We start from the raw sequence: 14,749 nt of genomic DNA, 5'->3' as shown, positions 1-14,749 counted from the left end.
TGAGAATATCTTAATATTCACCTCATGCAGGACTTTTGCTGTTCCGACAGTTTGTATTGCATCAGAAAACAGCTGTTCAGCCTTAGGTTTGCTCCACGGCCGAACTGGTATTCCTTTTGGACTGTGAGCAGGAAGAAAACACAGAAAACACACATCCACAAACTCAACAGCAATCACACTTATTTTACTTTCTGTGTGAAGAGAGACTTCGAATTTTCTCGAAGTGTTCTATAAACTGAAATCATTTCTCTTTCTCTTTTTCCCTACCTTATTTTATGTTTCCATTATTTAAAATCACTTTATTTTGTCCCCGATGGTCAAGTCAAGATGCATTGAGCCACGTAATAAAGCCTTTATTAGACCAGCAGTGTGACGATGATGGTCAATGTGGCTGTAGCAGCTCACAGCAGCAGCAGAACGAAAGAACAGGAAGAAGAAAGAACAGGAAGAGGTTGAGAAGGACCAAAAGCTGAAGGAAACAATTAGAACAGATGCGAGGCTAAAGCTGACGTGGTTCCTGCAGTAGGAGGATTGTTCAGGGCCGTGACTCCTGAGCTCGGAGAGACGCTGCAGCAGATCCCAGAAACATCGGAAGCTTCAGGAGAGTCTGACAAAGATACAGAATCCTTGAACTCCCAGACCTGTGGTAGAGGATCTGAGCTGGAGGAGGATGCAGGTACCTTATGAGAAGGTGAAGGGTTTAATTACTTTCAATCGGTGAGGTTAAGAAGAAGAAGAAATAAAAACTGGATGGAAGATACTGAGTGGGCTGGACTGATACAATAGTGGCAAAACAACCTTTAGATTTAAACCTTAAGAGTTTTCTTTGTTGTGACACAGAGTATAAGTGAAGAAAATGGCCAGAATTTCCTAAAACCTAACAATTGTGACAGAAAATGACTGTATTTTCAACATAAAGCCCATTTTAATGAAACCTTCTGGTGAAAAATACAGTGAAATAATGAGGATTGCATGGAGGCAGAGGCGGCTGGAAATGTTGATAATCTGCTGTAACCACTAACGAGAAAATGCAGACAGAAGTGGCACAAACTAATTGGTTAAATAAATAAGTCAGAGGTCTCGTGTGAAAGCAGCGTCTGAATGCGTATTCCACATGAACAATATCTGAGTGAGAAGACGCAGCTCGCTGTCCATGAAGAACTGATTCATCTGTTCTGCTCAACAGAAGACATCTGTTCATCAAGTGGCTCGCTTCATTCGAACCATTGATTCAGTGTTTCAGAACAGGCTCCGCTCCGAATTGATTGTTCCCCATGTTCAGTTTTCACTATAAAACAAAACACAATAAATTGTAAATTTCCCTGAAAGACACAAAGCATTTTCTTATAAACCGCAGTGGACTTCTGCTCATAGGAATAACTGACAGCACAGCCTTTCAGCTGAAGATGCTTGTGCAATCAGCCAATCACATGGCAGCAACTCAGTGCATGTAGGGGTGTAGACGTGGTCAAGACGACGTGCTGCAGTTCAAAGCGAGCTTCAGAACGTGGAACAAAGGTGATTTAAGTGACTTTGAACGTGGCATGGTTGTTGGTCTGAGTATTTGAGAAACTGCTGGTCTACTGGGATTTTCACGCACAACCATCTTTAGGGTTCACAGAGAACGGTCTGAAAACGAGAAGATATCCAGTGAGCGGCAGTTCTGTGGGCGGAAACGCCTTGTTGATGCCAGAGGTCAGAGGAGAATGGCCAGACTGGTTCGAGCTGATAGAAAGGCTACAGTAACTCAAATAAACACTCGTTACAACCAAGGTCTGCAGAAGAGCGTCTCTGAACGCAGAACACGTGGAACCTTGAGGCAGATGGGCTCCTGCAGCAGTAGATGACACCGGGTGCCACTCCGGTCAGCTACGAGCAGGAAACTGAGGATGCACTTCACACAGGCTCACCGAATTGGACAATAGAAAATTGGAAAAACGTTGCCTGGTCTGATGAGTCTGGATTTCTGCTGTGACATTTGGATGGTACGGTCAGAATTTGGTAGCCTCGTAAACCAGCCCCGCCCACCCCTCATCCACATTTGGATTTGGGAGCCCAGCTAAGTGAGTGTATTTCCAACTTAAAAGCTCCACCTCTGCTCAAATCAACTAAATATTCACACTAAAAAGCCAAAAAGGTGACTCTTTCCCAGCATTGGCATTATTAATCAGTCTCTATTGTGTAACGCTGACTTAACTGAAGCCTGAAGTCTGCTCCTTATGTCATGTTCTTCTGTTTTGTTTTATTTTTTACTGTAGATTAAGCCATTCAGAATCAATGTAGATTCAATGTCAGCGAGGTGAAAAGGTTTTGTGAATATTAAGAAGTGAGAAGAAAAGGAAGAGACTTTGTGGGAGTGTGAGTTCAGGTGATATCAGGCTGGCGTCCCTCAGGGAAAGTTGGCAACTCTGGTTTACAATCATGTTCGGAAATGACCACCCTGGGAAAAAAGCAAAAAAAAACAAATTATCCGTCATTGTGTGTCATTATTAGTAGTTGAATGTCAGTAAAATTATCACACCATCTGCCACTTCAGTAATTATGACTCAGTGAGGTGAAACAGTTTGGAGGAGCCACACACTCCTCCGAGTTCACGGCCACAATCAGCCTCAATCAGCCATTATTGTGTTGTGCTTCCTCCAGAGCGACGCGTCCAGAGATTTCCATTCTGTTTATTTGGCGCCAAAATCCAGCGTAACTGTGGCGCATGAGCCGCTGAGCTTATGCTCCGATTATTATCAGTTTTTATCTCAAACATTGATCTCAAACTTCACTGCACTGTCTTACTTGTGAGGATGTGTCTTGTAAGATATGTGACGGTAACTTTATGGAGTTTGTATGTTCTCCCAGTGGTGTGTGTGGGTTCTTCTAAAAGCATGATGTTGTATTGAACATGTGACTGAGAGAATGTGTTTGTGTGTCCTGCAGCTTTCACCGACCCTGATCATGTGACCAACATGCAGATTGAATATTTCTTTTACATCCTTCCATATGCATAAAGTGTGATTTTGAATGTCTGTATTTTCTCTTTCTGTGTGCGTGTGTGCGTGTGTGCGTGTGCGCGTGCGTGCGTGCGTGCATGCATGTTAGGGGCTCTAAGGTGGACACAGTGGAGGTGCTGTGTTTCAGGGACCGGACGATGCAGGGGAGCCGCTCCATCCAGCACAGTGTCACCTTCCAGGTCAAACTGCCTGAACTCCCCAACAGCTCAGGTGCTTTTTATTCGTTTATTGTGCATATCACTTTATGTAACATATGATCGTGTGTGTGTGTGTGTGTGTGTGTGTGTGTGTGTGTGTGTGTGTGTGTGTGTGTGTGTGTGTGTGTGTGTGTGTGTGTGTATTGGAGCTGACATTGAACCACTTACTCAGAGACTATCAGTTTCCTTTTCAAGCCAGACTAATCTCTCAAGGCGTTTCCATTATTCCTTTATCGGCTGAACAACGCCCGGAAGTGATTTAAATGTTAATATGAGGGCAGCTTTGTAATCTGTGAATGTTTGGGACGGACTCAGATGAGGCGTTTTTGTTTACCCCTCATCACAGTGCGGCTTTTAATCATCTGGCAGGGAATGGGCTCATGCTGCAGAACTTGATTTGGCGCTTCTCTTTGGTTCTGCGCGAACAGATTCGGTATTGTTTTGAAAAGGATTTAGTGATCCTCCACCTTGACCTGGCTTTTCAGAAAGGCCAGGCTTTGCTGAGCCTCCAGCTGAAATTCTGCACAGAATATTCTGGTCAGGTTGTCTTCTCATACATTTTGTTTGGGATAATAAATATTGAATTGTTTGAAATGAATGCAGTGTTTGACATGCTGTCAATAGTTTTCGTTTTCTGGTTACTTGAGGACAAAAGAATTCAGTGAGCACTTAGTGTTTTTTTTTATTTTTTCTCAATTTGTTTCTTGACATGAACCAAACAAACTAAATTGTTTTCGCTTTCAGTGTCGGACAGACTGAAATGCCTGCCGCTGATGTATTAAACCTGATGAGAACTTTTAAATGAAGTTTTTCAGATGGAGTGCCGCAGCATGATGTCTCTGTTATTTCTAGTTTTTCTCATCTGGTTTGAGAGAATCTCATCTCGCTCTGTTCATGTATTTTCATCACAGTGTGTCCGAAGAGTGTTGGCTGGGAGAAAAACCCGAAGGGAGTGATGGGGCCCAGGATGGTGAACCTCAGTGAATGCATGGATCCCAAAAGGTAAAAGAAATGATCTCCTGTGCATTTAACCCCAGGACATGTCACTGCTTTTTCACACCCAGAGATATCATTAAAACTGGCTTCATGTAAAGATATGAACAATTTTCGGTACTAATTGGGAAACTTTTTGCAAAAACATACAGTTTTTCATCACATATACTCACATAAGAAGAACTTTATCACTGTGATCTCACCCCAAACATGTGACTGTATAGTTTTTAATAGTGTGTACCGATCCTGTGGACCTGCAGGCTCGCGGAGTCGTCAGTGGACCTGAACCTGAAGCTGATGAGGTGGCGGCTCGTTCCCACTCTGGATTTAGACAAAGTGGTCAACACCAAGTGTCTCCTCCTCGGAGCGGGGACGCTCGGATGCAACGTGGCCAGAACTCTCATGGTAAGAGGTGGAAGAGCCACATCAGCAGATGGAACAAATAACTTCTCTTTATTCCACAAAACACTGATCTTACGTTCAATTAAAAACAAAGCACTTCACTCAAGCATTCAACAAAAGCAAGTGCAGCTGAAAGTAGGGAAAAAAAACCCACATTTTTTCATTGACTTTTAAGTTTGTTACTTTGTGCTCCCCCCATCGGACACATTGGGGATCAGAGTTACTTTGTATGAAAAGTTATAGTTTGAGGAAGTGAATCCATAACTGGGTTCTGCATCCTGCATCCCACCACTGCTCTGTCACCTCTCTGTGTCCCTGAGGAAGGTTTTGTCTTCCAGTGGCTCAGGTTGCATCAGGAAGCCTCGATTTGTGTAAAACCTCTGAGTCAAACATGGATCACACGTTCCTCCTTATTGACTCTGTATGCGAGCAGAAAAACACACCAGTAACAGTTAATGCATTGTTCTTTAATAGTTTTGCCTTCCATGAGCATCCCGCGGCCTTAACTGGGATGTCTAGTGGTCTTATTTTGGCCCACACGCCACATGTTTAACATCCCTGGTATAGAGGAAGAAAACAGTATTTTTATAATTTTTATTTTTTATTTATTTATTTATTTTTTTTGTAAATGGAAAAGTTTAAAGGTTAGTTTTTGCTGCTTAAAGAGGCTAATTTAAAGTTTGAATTCACTGTATTGATTTTCTGAAATGCTTTGATAATTACAGTTTGCTGCATAAGCGAGATGCACTTATTAAAGACGACACAGCTCTGCTACACACAGGGATGCTTCATTAATATTGCACTTTTCAATAAGTACAGTGAAAGGGCTTAAATGCAAAATGCAGAGTGCCAGCCTTAAAGACACAGAGGGAAAAGAATGAGTCATTTTCTTGCTGATACACTGCGTCAAACTGAAAAGTCTTCAGAGTTTGAGCCACTCTGCAGTTTTCAGTGTAAATATTTAGTGTCTTAAACTGAAAGCAGTTTCTGCATGTTTTATTTCTGACTCCTGTAAAAGAGAAGATTTATTCCGGATTGAGACTCTTATATTATTTCGTAATGTCTCCGACTGCGGGTAGATGTAGAGAAAATGTCCAGATTGTGGTTCAAAACATGAAGCTAAAATTATATTTTCACTCCTGATGGAAACACAATTAATACACTAGTCTTTAGACATGCAGTAAATGCATGTGTCAGTCTGGGTTTTCATCATTTCAGCGTTAGAACCGTTTGTATCCTCACCTGAATTCAACACCTGTTGTTTACTCGTTGGAAGGAACCCTCTGAATTCTTTGCTCCTATTTGGTTTGGCTACACTTTATCTTAACAGAGTGAAAATTAATGAGGAACATTTCATCTCGACTTCAAATAATAAGGTTGTTTCCCCTGCACACTGATGCAGCCATTATTCCAGCGTTCAAGTAAGATTGCACTAAGCAGCGGTTTAGGAATTCGCACACGGAGAACTCTGTGTTGCTGATTGTCTCTGTAGCCGCTAACAAGGCCACCCGAGTTTAGCATCTGAGGATAATTTCAGCGTGACGCTGATTGAAATGTGTGCTTTGTTTTGCAGGGCTGGGGCGTGAGGCACATCTCATTTGTAGACAATGCAAAGATCTCGTACTCCAATCCGGTCCGACAGCCGCTCTACGAGTTCGAGGACTGCCTCGGAGGAGGGAAGTCTAAAGCCATGGCGGCTGTGGAGCGACTCACGAAGATCTTTCCTGGTGTGGTGAGTTTAATGACTTTCTGCAGAGGAGCACATTCTTCTTTTGGGATATTTGCCATTGTTAGGGTTTGCTTTTGTTTCTACTTGACTTTTTTTATAGAGCAGAATTGGAATAATTAAATGCATTTAGACACAAAAAGAACACAGAATAAAACACAGAGTTAAAACATCAATGAGACAAAATAAAAATGAAATAATTCTTAACTGCTTATTAACATAGAAACACAACAAACAGTATTTAAAAGTTCCAGGACATCATGGACAGGAAGGACCTCAGTTTGGACCTGATGCAGAACTCTATTCCGCTTCGATCGGCGATGTCTGAGATGTGACGAATAAAACCTGAGGAGAATTACGAGTTGTTTTAGCTGCATATTAATGCCGGTGGTTTCATTATGTTGTTAATTAATGAGTGGGTTTGGCTGAAGGAGATTTTCCGCTGTATTAGTGTCTCATGCTCACAGCGAGGCCCTGTGTTGTTGGGATTGAGGGTCGCCTATTTTAAAGGCACTTGGAAATGCTGAGATCAAATCCATATTAATCATGTGAACTGTGTGGGTGTCGCATACATGCGATAGCATGATTTACATCTCTGGATGCGTTTTTTTTTTTTTTTGTACATGTACTGGACGTCGGTCACAGTCACGCTTTATGTTGAATCTCAACAACTAGTCGGAAAACATCAGGCATAAACAATACGCTCTCTTCATTTATATACATCCTGCTTTGCTGTGTGCCCCTCTCTCTTCTACTGCCTCAATGACAGCGTCTGAAGTGGCGTACTTGTGGGAGGGGGAGAATGAATGCAGCCGACCTGCTGTGATACAAGAAGGCCGTTAAAGTGCCTGCATGTGTGTCACAGCCTGACTCACTCTGGAAATGAACTAAAGGGTCAATTTGAGTGAAAATGGAACCATTACATGTTTCTGCACTTAAGGATCCCAGTACAAAAGAAGAAAAGAGATGATGCAGAGACTAATGACGAACCGGGAGAAAGCCGAGGAAAGAGATGGGGAGAACATGCAAACTCAACATAGTTTGGTTTCGGAAGCTCACCTGTTGGAGTCTTTACTTGGGGGATGGCCGAGCTGTGGGGCGAGCGCGTGAACCACTTCACAGTGAGACTTTATAACTGTGCTAACACGAAAAATGACCAGTTTAAACAGAAAAAGGCTGTTTACCTGATACAGGAGTGGAGAATACGCCGCTGTGCCTGAACGTGACAGTCACTAGTGCTTTTACGGAATTACTGCCACAAAATGTCAGATTAAAAGACCTCAATTGAGGGAATTGTGGCGCCTTTTTCTAGTCTACAAATGTCACATGATGAATCATACGTGACCTTTTGAAGCTAATTGTTTACCATGTGATGTTGTGTTCTTGAAGTCCTTCCTAAAACAGACATTTGAACATGGCGGCTTGGATACCATTGGTCACTGCTGGTTGTTGGTTAAAACTCACAGAGCAGTGTCAGCCTTTAGATTTCACTTTCAGATCTGAGCTCTCACCTGGTCCTACAGGGTGTGTGTGGACGTGGCTGTCTCCTGAGAACCTGACAAAAGACGAAGTCAGCAACACACTTGTTTTTGACAGATATTGATGTTTTAATGCACTCGTAGCCTTTTGTCTAGGGAAAGTGGTGCTCAGTGTTCATAATGAAGTTTGCTCTCAACATTATGGGTTTTGAATAAAACGATTCGGGCCGTCTCATGACTGCTGAACTCGCCCATCTGCCTCCTCGCCTGCCACATCTTGCAGTTGAAAAATGTCTCATGATTCTAAACGTCCCTGCAAAACTCCCAATCAAGACTGAAAACTGCAGTGATGCCATAGATGGTCATTTCAAAGACACGGGGAATGGTTGAGATCAATCTGAAATGTACCTCGATGCTGTGATCTCTCACTCATTATCTGTTCGTCCCTCTTTTCAAGCAGCGAGCTCCTGCTGTTGATGGATGAATGTGTCCTGTCTTAACGCTCTATTTGTTCCTTAACAAGCAGCATCCAGTACCTGTCCTTATCTTTAGCAGTGTGTGTGTGTGTGTGTGTGTGTGCGTGTGCGTGCGCGTGCGTGCGTGCGTGAGATCCTCCCTCCTCAGTGCTGGTTTCTCAACACACATAGACCGGAGCATCAGGTGCGACTGAAAAACATCTAAGCTTTGTGAGCTGAAAGCACAGAATTACAGTGCCTGAAAGAACTGAGAGAAAAGTCAGAATTTTTATTGAAAAGCACTTTTAAATATTGGTTCAAACATGGGTTTGTGGTTCAGGACTGAGCTACATTTGCTTGTGTGCATCCAGTAAAGGCTGCCCTCAGTCTGAGAGTAAAAGAAGACAGAATTCCTCATTCACAGCCGGGTGGCTGCCTTGTCGCCCCTCTCCTTGATCCATACTGCTCACACAAGTGTCATTACACTGGAGTCGACATTTGGCATTTAAACCGCCAAAAGGTGCCACTCAACCACAAGTGGAGTGCTTTCCAGGAGGACAGAAGGGAGTCAGCGCCGCTGATCACTATCATGGTGTCAGCAGGGGGCGGTGGTCTGTGAGGCCGTTTATCGCCTCAGTGAGCGTGTTTACATGGTGGTTTTTTTTTTACTTGGGAATGGTTTATTCTGAATTAAGTTATTCAAAGTTATATTCATGAGCTTTGTGTTTACGTGGGAAAAACGAAGAATTAAATTCTGGCACGCCGGGGTCTGCAGAGCGTTGTGATTGGACAGGGGGCGGCCGTGACGTACTGACGTAAACAGTGCTTTTCTCTTCTTTCTGTCTCGATTAACTTTGACGCTAAGGCTTTGAAAATGTCCATGTTGTTAAGCGCTTATCCACCCGCTTGGTTCATTATTATCTGTGTATCATTCGTTCAATTGATATTCAATTAAGAATCAAAAATCAAAATATTGAAAAATGAGTAGTTTTTTCCTTTTTTTGTTTTTAAAATAAAAACAAATACATGAAAATTAGTTTGTTTTTCGATATCCCGTTTGTTAAGACAGACCAAATAAAGGAAAGTTGAAATACGGCCACAGAGCAGACTTTAATGTGATTTTTTTAATTTCTTCGATCTCTGTGACCCGGAAGTTCTACCGTCTGTGTTTATCTACGATCTCCCCTTCTGATGCCTCCCGAGAGGCTCCGACCGGAAAAAAATCTCTCTGAACAACTGCACACCACAAGAAGAATGGAGCCGAACTCATTAGCATACTCCTGACAGTTGGATCTTGTCGGCTTTGGTTGGGAGGAGAAGATCGGGGCAAAATACGGCCTGATCATTCTGTAGTGTGTGCTGGACTTAAACTGACCCACAGGGTCACGTGACCCGCCCACGTTTCCCGCTGCAGAAACCAAAACACAGACAATAGAACTTCGGGTCACGGAGATCGAAGAAATTAAAAAATCACATTAAAGTCTGCTCTGTGGCCGTATTTCAACTTTCCTTTATTTGATTTGTCTTAACAAACGACATATTGAAAAACAAACCAATTTTCATTTATTTGTTTTTATTTTAAAAACAAAAAAATGAAAAACGACTCATTTTTCAATATTTTGTTTTTTGATTCTTAATTAAATATCAATTGAACGAATGATACACGGATTCATTGTATCCAATCCTTCTAAAACCACCGTTAAAGAAATCGTCTCCATACGAGTGCGTGCCTCCATTTTGGAGTATTGCGTCATCACGACAGAGCATGCACAGAACGACCAGAATGAAGTCGCCTTATTTGCACATAATTCTGCTTCAAAAGGAGAATAAACCCGCCGGTCTGTTCGAATCCAAACTTAATTCTGAATAAAGTTTTCAGGCATTAATATGGTTATTTTAAAGCAGAATTAGACTTTATTCGGATTTATAGAATAATAAAAAAGTCCCATGTAAATGCATGGACAGTTACACGACAGTTCTTAGAGAAAATCCACCATACTTTCTCTCTTCTAATCTCACCGCTTCCCCCAACGCCTACTGGTGGTAGCGCGACTTTTTGTCCCCAGTGAATGCAGAGTACAGACGTGTGTGTCTGTGTTTGTACTCGATGCAGAGCATCAGTCCACAGGAGTGATGACATGCAGCTCTGTCATTTCCTCTGGGAAATCTGACACAGCACACAGATAGTGGTTGGATAAGTTTTTGTGTATTTTTATGGCACCATTGAGAGACAACTTGATCCTGTCTGCCATCCCAAAGCTTCATTTATGCTCTACGTGACACAAACAAAGAACCGCTCATTCATTCTCCCATTACTGTCCATTTCCTGCAAGTTTCCAACATGTACCAACTGTTGAATGTAACCATGGGAGCAGTGTTGACGACAGAACTGATTGACAGAAAGGGTGAGAGTTTTCAGAGAGTGATTGTGTCTCACCTCAGTGTGTTTAGTGGCCTCTATTGTACCTTCTTCTCAATGTCAGCATCAAATGCTGCCATGTTACCATGATAGTTATTGTTCACATTTTTTGGTTCTACTTCGTGTAGTGCTTAGCCCACCTACGGGCTTCGCTATTGGTGTTCCCCTCTGGTGCCAGCCAGTCACTGAGACAGATCCGAAATCGACGCGCCAATCCCGTACAGGCGCTGGCACACTGCCACGCCCCTCACCAAGGGGATATAATCAGCGTGCGGCAGAACCTCTCCCTTCTTCTTTCTCAGCCTACGAGGCGCAGAATCACCCGCCGCTGGCGGTGATTCGCGCTCATTCTATGCGGCGTGTGGCCGCCTCCGCGGCTTTGTGCAGGGGTGTCACGACGGGTGACATCTGCCAGGCTGCCTCTTATGGATATGTGCACAGCCTCTGTGGCCATGTCAGTTTTTAGCGAGAGCAGGAGTTCTGTCGCTTAACTGTGTTGGCTCTTGTCCAGACCGGCTGCTGCTTCCCTGGGGGGATCCAGGCTGTGTGACTCTACTGCCCGCCGTTGTGACTTCGTGCCTCGGCCGGCGTTGTGTACCGTTGTTACGGTGCTTATCGGACACGTCTGCGGTCGGCGCCTCGGTGCGAGGCTGCCTGCCACCAGTGTCTTGGAGGTTTGTTGTGGCGGTGCTGGGCGTACGGCCTGCCTACTTCCTTTCCACGCCAATCCTGTCAGCATTATAGCTGGGAGTAGATTTATCTCCCTACGGCCTCCGCCTTGGTGTGTACCAATAGCGAAGCCCGTAGGTGGGCTAAGCACTACACAAAGTAGAATTAGTAGTTATTTAACGTAACTCCAGTTCTACGAATGTGTGTGTTCCCACCTACCTGCAGGCCCAGCTGACCTGCTTCCGTTTCTCCTGGCTGTTCAGAAGAAGGAAGTGGAGCGGGCGCACGCTGACTATATCCCCTTGGTGAGGGGCGTGGCAGTGTGCCAGCGCGCGTACAGGATTGGCGCGTCGTTTTCGGATCTGTCTCAGCGGTTGGCTGGCGCCAGAGGGGAGTACCAATAGCGAAGCCTGTAGGCGGGCACACACTCGTAGAACTGGAGTTACGTTTACTAACCACTAATTTTTGTCTTACAAAACAAAGAACTCTTCTGTGCTTTGTGGGGATTTGTCCAATATGTTAATTCAGAGTGGTGCCTTCTGGGTGATTAAAAGCCAAATGCTCACAATAATATAAAAAGGAAATATAAAGGCAGTGGAAATTACACCATCTGAGCGCATGTGTCTAACCAATGCAGAATGTGAGCATAAATGAGCCTTTAAGGCAACAGTTGGGACCCTTTCTTACGTTGATTAACAAAAGTCTTGATGAGTGTGTCGTGATCAGCAGCTGGCTGAGACTAATTTAAATACACAAAAGACGAAGACATTTCCAGCACATATGGAGTTTTTGTTCACCCATAAAGGCCTCACCCGAATAGACTTTTTTCAAATATATATATGTTTTTTTGTTATTTCCAGCAGAAGGTTACAAAAGAGGTCTGGATCCTTTAACAAAACTTGAGAGAAAAAACACAGGGACTACAGTGCATCTGTTCTCATACTGAATCCATACCCGAGTGTGGACTGAAAATGACAAATAGACATTTTCCTATTGCTATGTTTTGTTAAGTCAATAGAAATCCAAGAGAGTTTTAATTATGCGTACATTAAATGAAAATGCAGTGCTGAGTAACCACACTGACACATATTGCTCTGAGAGGAAATGAAAAAACTTTGACTAATATATTGAAAATCCTGTATTACATATGAAGCATTAACCTTTCAGGACATTGGTGATCAACAACATGTTTAGGCTGCGTCCAGATATAGGCTGATGTTAGAGGATATTTCCCTGTCATTTACAGTGTGCATTAGAAAAGGTCAAAGCTGGTTCCGTTTATGATGGCTGATCTGCAGCGATCAGCTTCTACCACTGCACCAGTGTCGGTGTTCTCACTGGGGCCTTAAAGTTTAAAGATCATCAAGGACAGAGAAATGAGTTCAGTTGAAAACATCTCCGGCCCCCATGTCCACTCTGTTTTTCCTCATCTCCTTTCAGAAGTTTGGCTCATGAGTTTGTTATGATTGCTGGGTGTCCTTCTCAGATCAGCTGTGCACGTGTTCCTCCAACCTTGAGAAAACAAAACAGCCTCTCTGCTCTTGTACAGTGTGTATCCTTCAGAATCCACCCAGTGAACCGCCCACACAATGTGGTGTAGTTGCTACAGTCGCTACCTGGTTTCAGTGATCCTTCTTCCTCCTGAGTTGGTTTTCTTGATACAGAACCTTCACAGATCAAAATCGCTGAGTGCTTTTAAGACTAGACACAATGAAGATTTGGGAGCCATATTTTTATGTTTCACAAAATGCATTTTTATACATGCATTTATACATAGGTGTGAAAATATATTTGGGTATCATTAAAAAAAAAAAATCATGCTCCAAAGAAAGCCAGAAGTATTTCTTAGATTCGTCCTCTAGGGTAAATTACTGAAATCCTGTTTCTTCCTGGATGAAGGTTCTAAGTTGTGTATTGAAAAGCAGAGTAGAATTACCATCCCTGCGTTCTGACTGCTTTGTTGCTCTTGTGTCAAAGTGGGATCTAAAAGGCAAGACTTGGTTATCAGCTCCCACTCTTGAAACATTGAGAGTGGAGTCAGAAAATCCACTGATACAGTAAAAGTGTAATTTTTACCCTTTTCTGTGTGGCTTTCGATGATAAAATTTTCATTGACATTTCCATTTTGCGTCATCGTTGCAGATCTAGCCTCGAAGGTATGCAGGTCTTACAGTGAGCCATGAGACTTGTGAGGTGAAATCAGTTCTCCATTTACTGATTTATTTACCTGGCAGCATTCTGTTAATGACTTATGTTATTAACAGTCTTCATTTTCTGACAGACAAGGCAAAACAGGTGTCATATTTTACCTGTTTGTTTCTCCTTAAAGGTGCATTAAGGAGTTTTACAACCTTAAAAATACTTATTTTCCACCATAAATATGTTACACATTTTTAATGATGTGTACAATGTGCCCTGACATATTCATTACAAGTACCTCTAACAGCGCTAAATTGTCACTTGAAAGTTGCAGTGCCGGTCCGGCATCAGCATTTTTTTGGGTAGAATTTGAAAGGAATGACGTAATGCGCGCTCCGGCTGGCCTGATGGAGTTAAGTTTCGTTTTGTCCGCCATTACTCCGCCAGATGCTTAGTGAGCAACAACTGAGCAGGATCTTCCAGAAAGTAAGAAAAGACTGGCTTCTAGCACTGCCACAGCTCCAGCACAGACTCCACCAGGTAACAGAAACTTAAATCTTACTCCAGCGCTTCTAAAAGAGCGAGGAAAGAGTTCCTCTCTTCCGTGCACATGAGCCACAGGCACGAGTTTTCACTAAGCTGCATTACGCCCAAGGCCTGCAGGGGGCGCTGTTTCGCATAAAACGTGGAAACTCCTTAATGCTCCTTTAAAGGTGAAGTGAATGAACCCTATACTGGACACTTTTATATTGTTTATAAAATAAAATAATCCTCTTGGGCAGTTTGAAGGACAGGAACAAGAATTTAAGGATACATGAAGGATAGAAATTTCATTGCGTCATAATTCTACTCGGAATCCAGTGACACATCTGTCTCTGGATTTCCAGAAAGGCTTCAAAATCTGCTCTTTGTTCCTCTCCTAAGATAATGTATTATTTGTGTGAAGCAGAACCTTAAATTTAACTTACATGACAGAATAGAGCTCAATTTGACATTGATATGCATTTATTCTCTGGCTGTCATCAACCTGCGATGGTTTAAATGGAACAAATTAGGAAGTGGCAAAATATGGTTAAATCAACCAATAAAGGCCTGAAGTGTGTGCAAGTTCATATTTTTATACTTTAAAGGACAACACATAGCTAAGACAAAAGAAGAAGTTAAATGATTTGGAAGTCCGATGAATCAATACTTCATTCCTGAAAGGAGATGCTCTTTCAGCTTATTTTGAATGTAAATGAGTTCATCATTTCACATCAGTTATTAACA

At 42.8% G+C, this 14,749-nt stretch overlaps 1 protein-coding gene across 1 annotated transcript in view; it reads left to right on the top strand.

The window, feature by feature from the left end:
• atg7 (ATG7 autophagy related 7 homolog (S. cerevisiae)) overlaps nt 1-14,749 on the top strand; it is a 73,353-nt gene that overhangs the window by 5,579 nt on the left and 53,025 nt on the right. The window contains 4 exon segments of the mRNA XM_030092318.1: nt 3,091-3,212; nt 4,111-4,201; nt 4,453-4,597; nt 6,168-6,326. Coding sequence (XP_029948178.1) covers nt 3,091-3,212; nt 4,111-4,201; nt 4,453-4,597; nt 6,168-6,326 — 517 coding nt within the window.

Source organism: Salarias fasciatus, chromosome 5 (assembly GCF_902148845.1).
Source record: "Salarias fasciatus chromosome 5, fSalaFa1.1, whole genome shotgun sequence".
Lineage (NCBI taxonomy): Eukaryota > Metazoa > Chordata > Actinopteri > Blenniiformes > Blenniidae > Salarias > Salarias fasciatus.
This window is presented reverse-complemented; position numbering and strand designations above follow the sequence as displayed.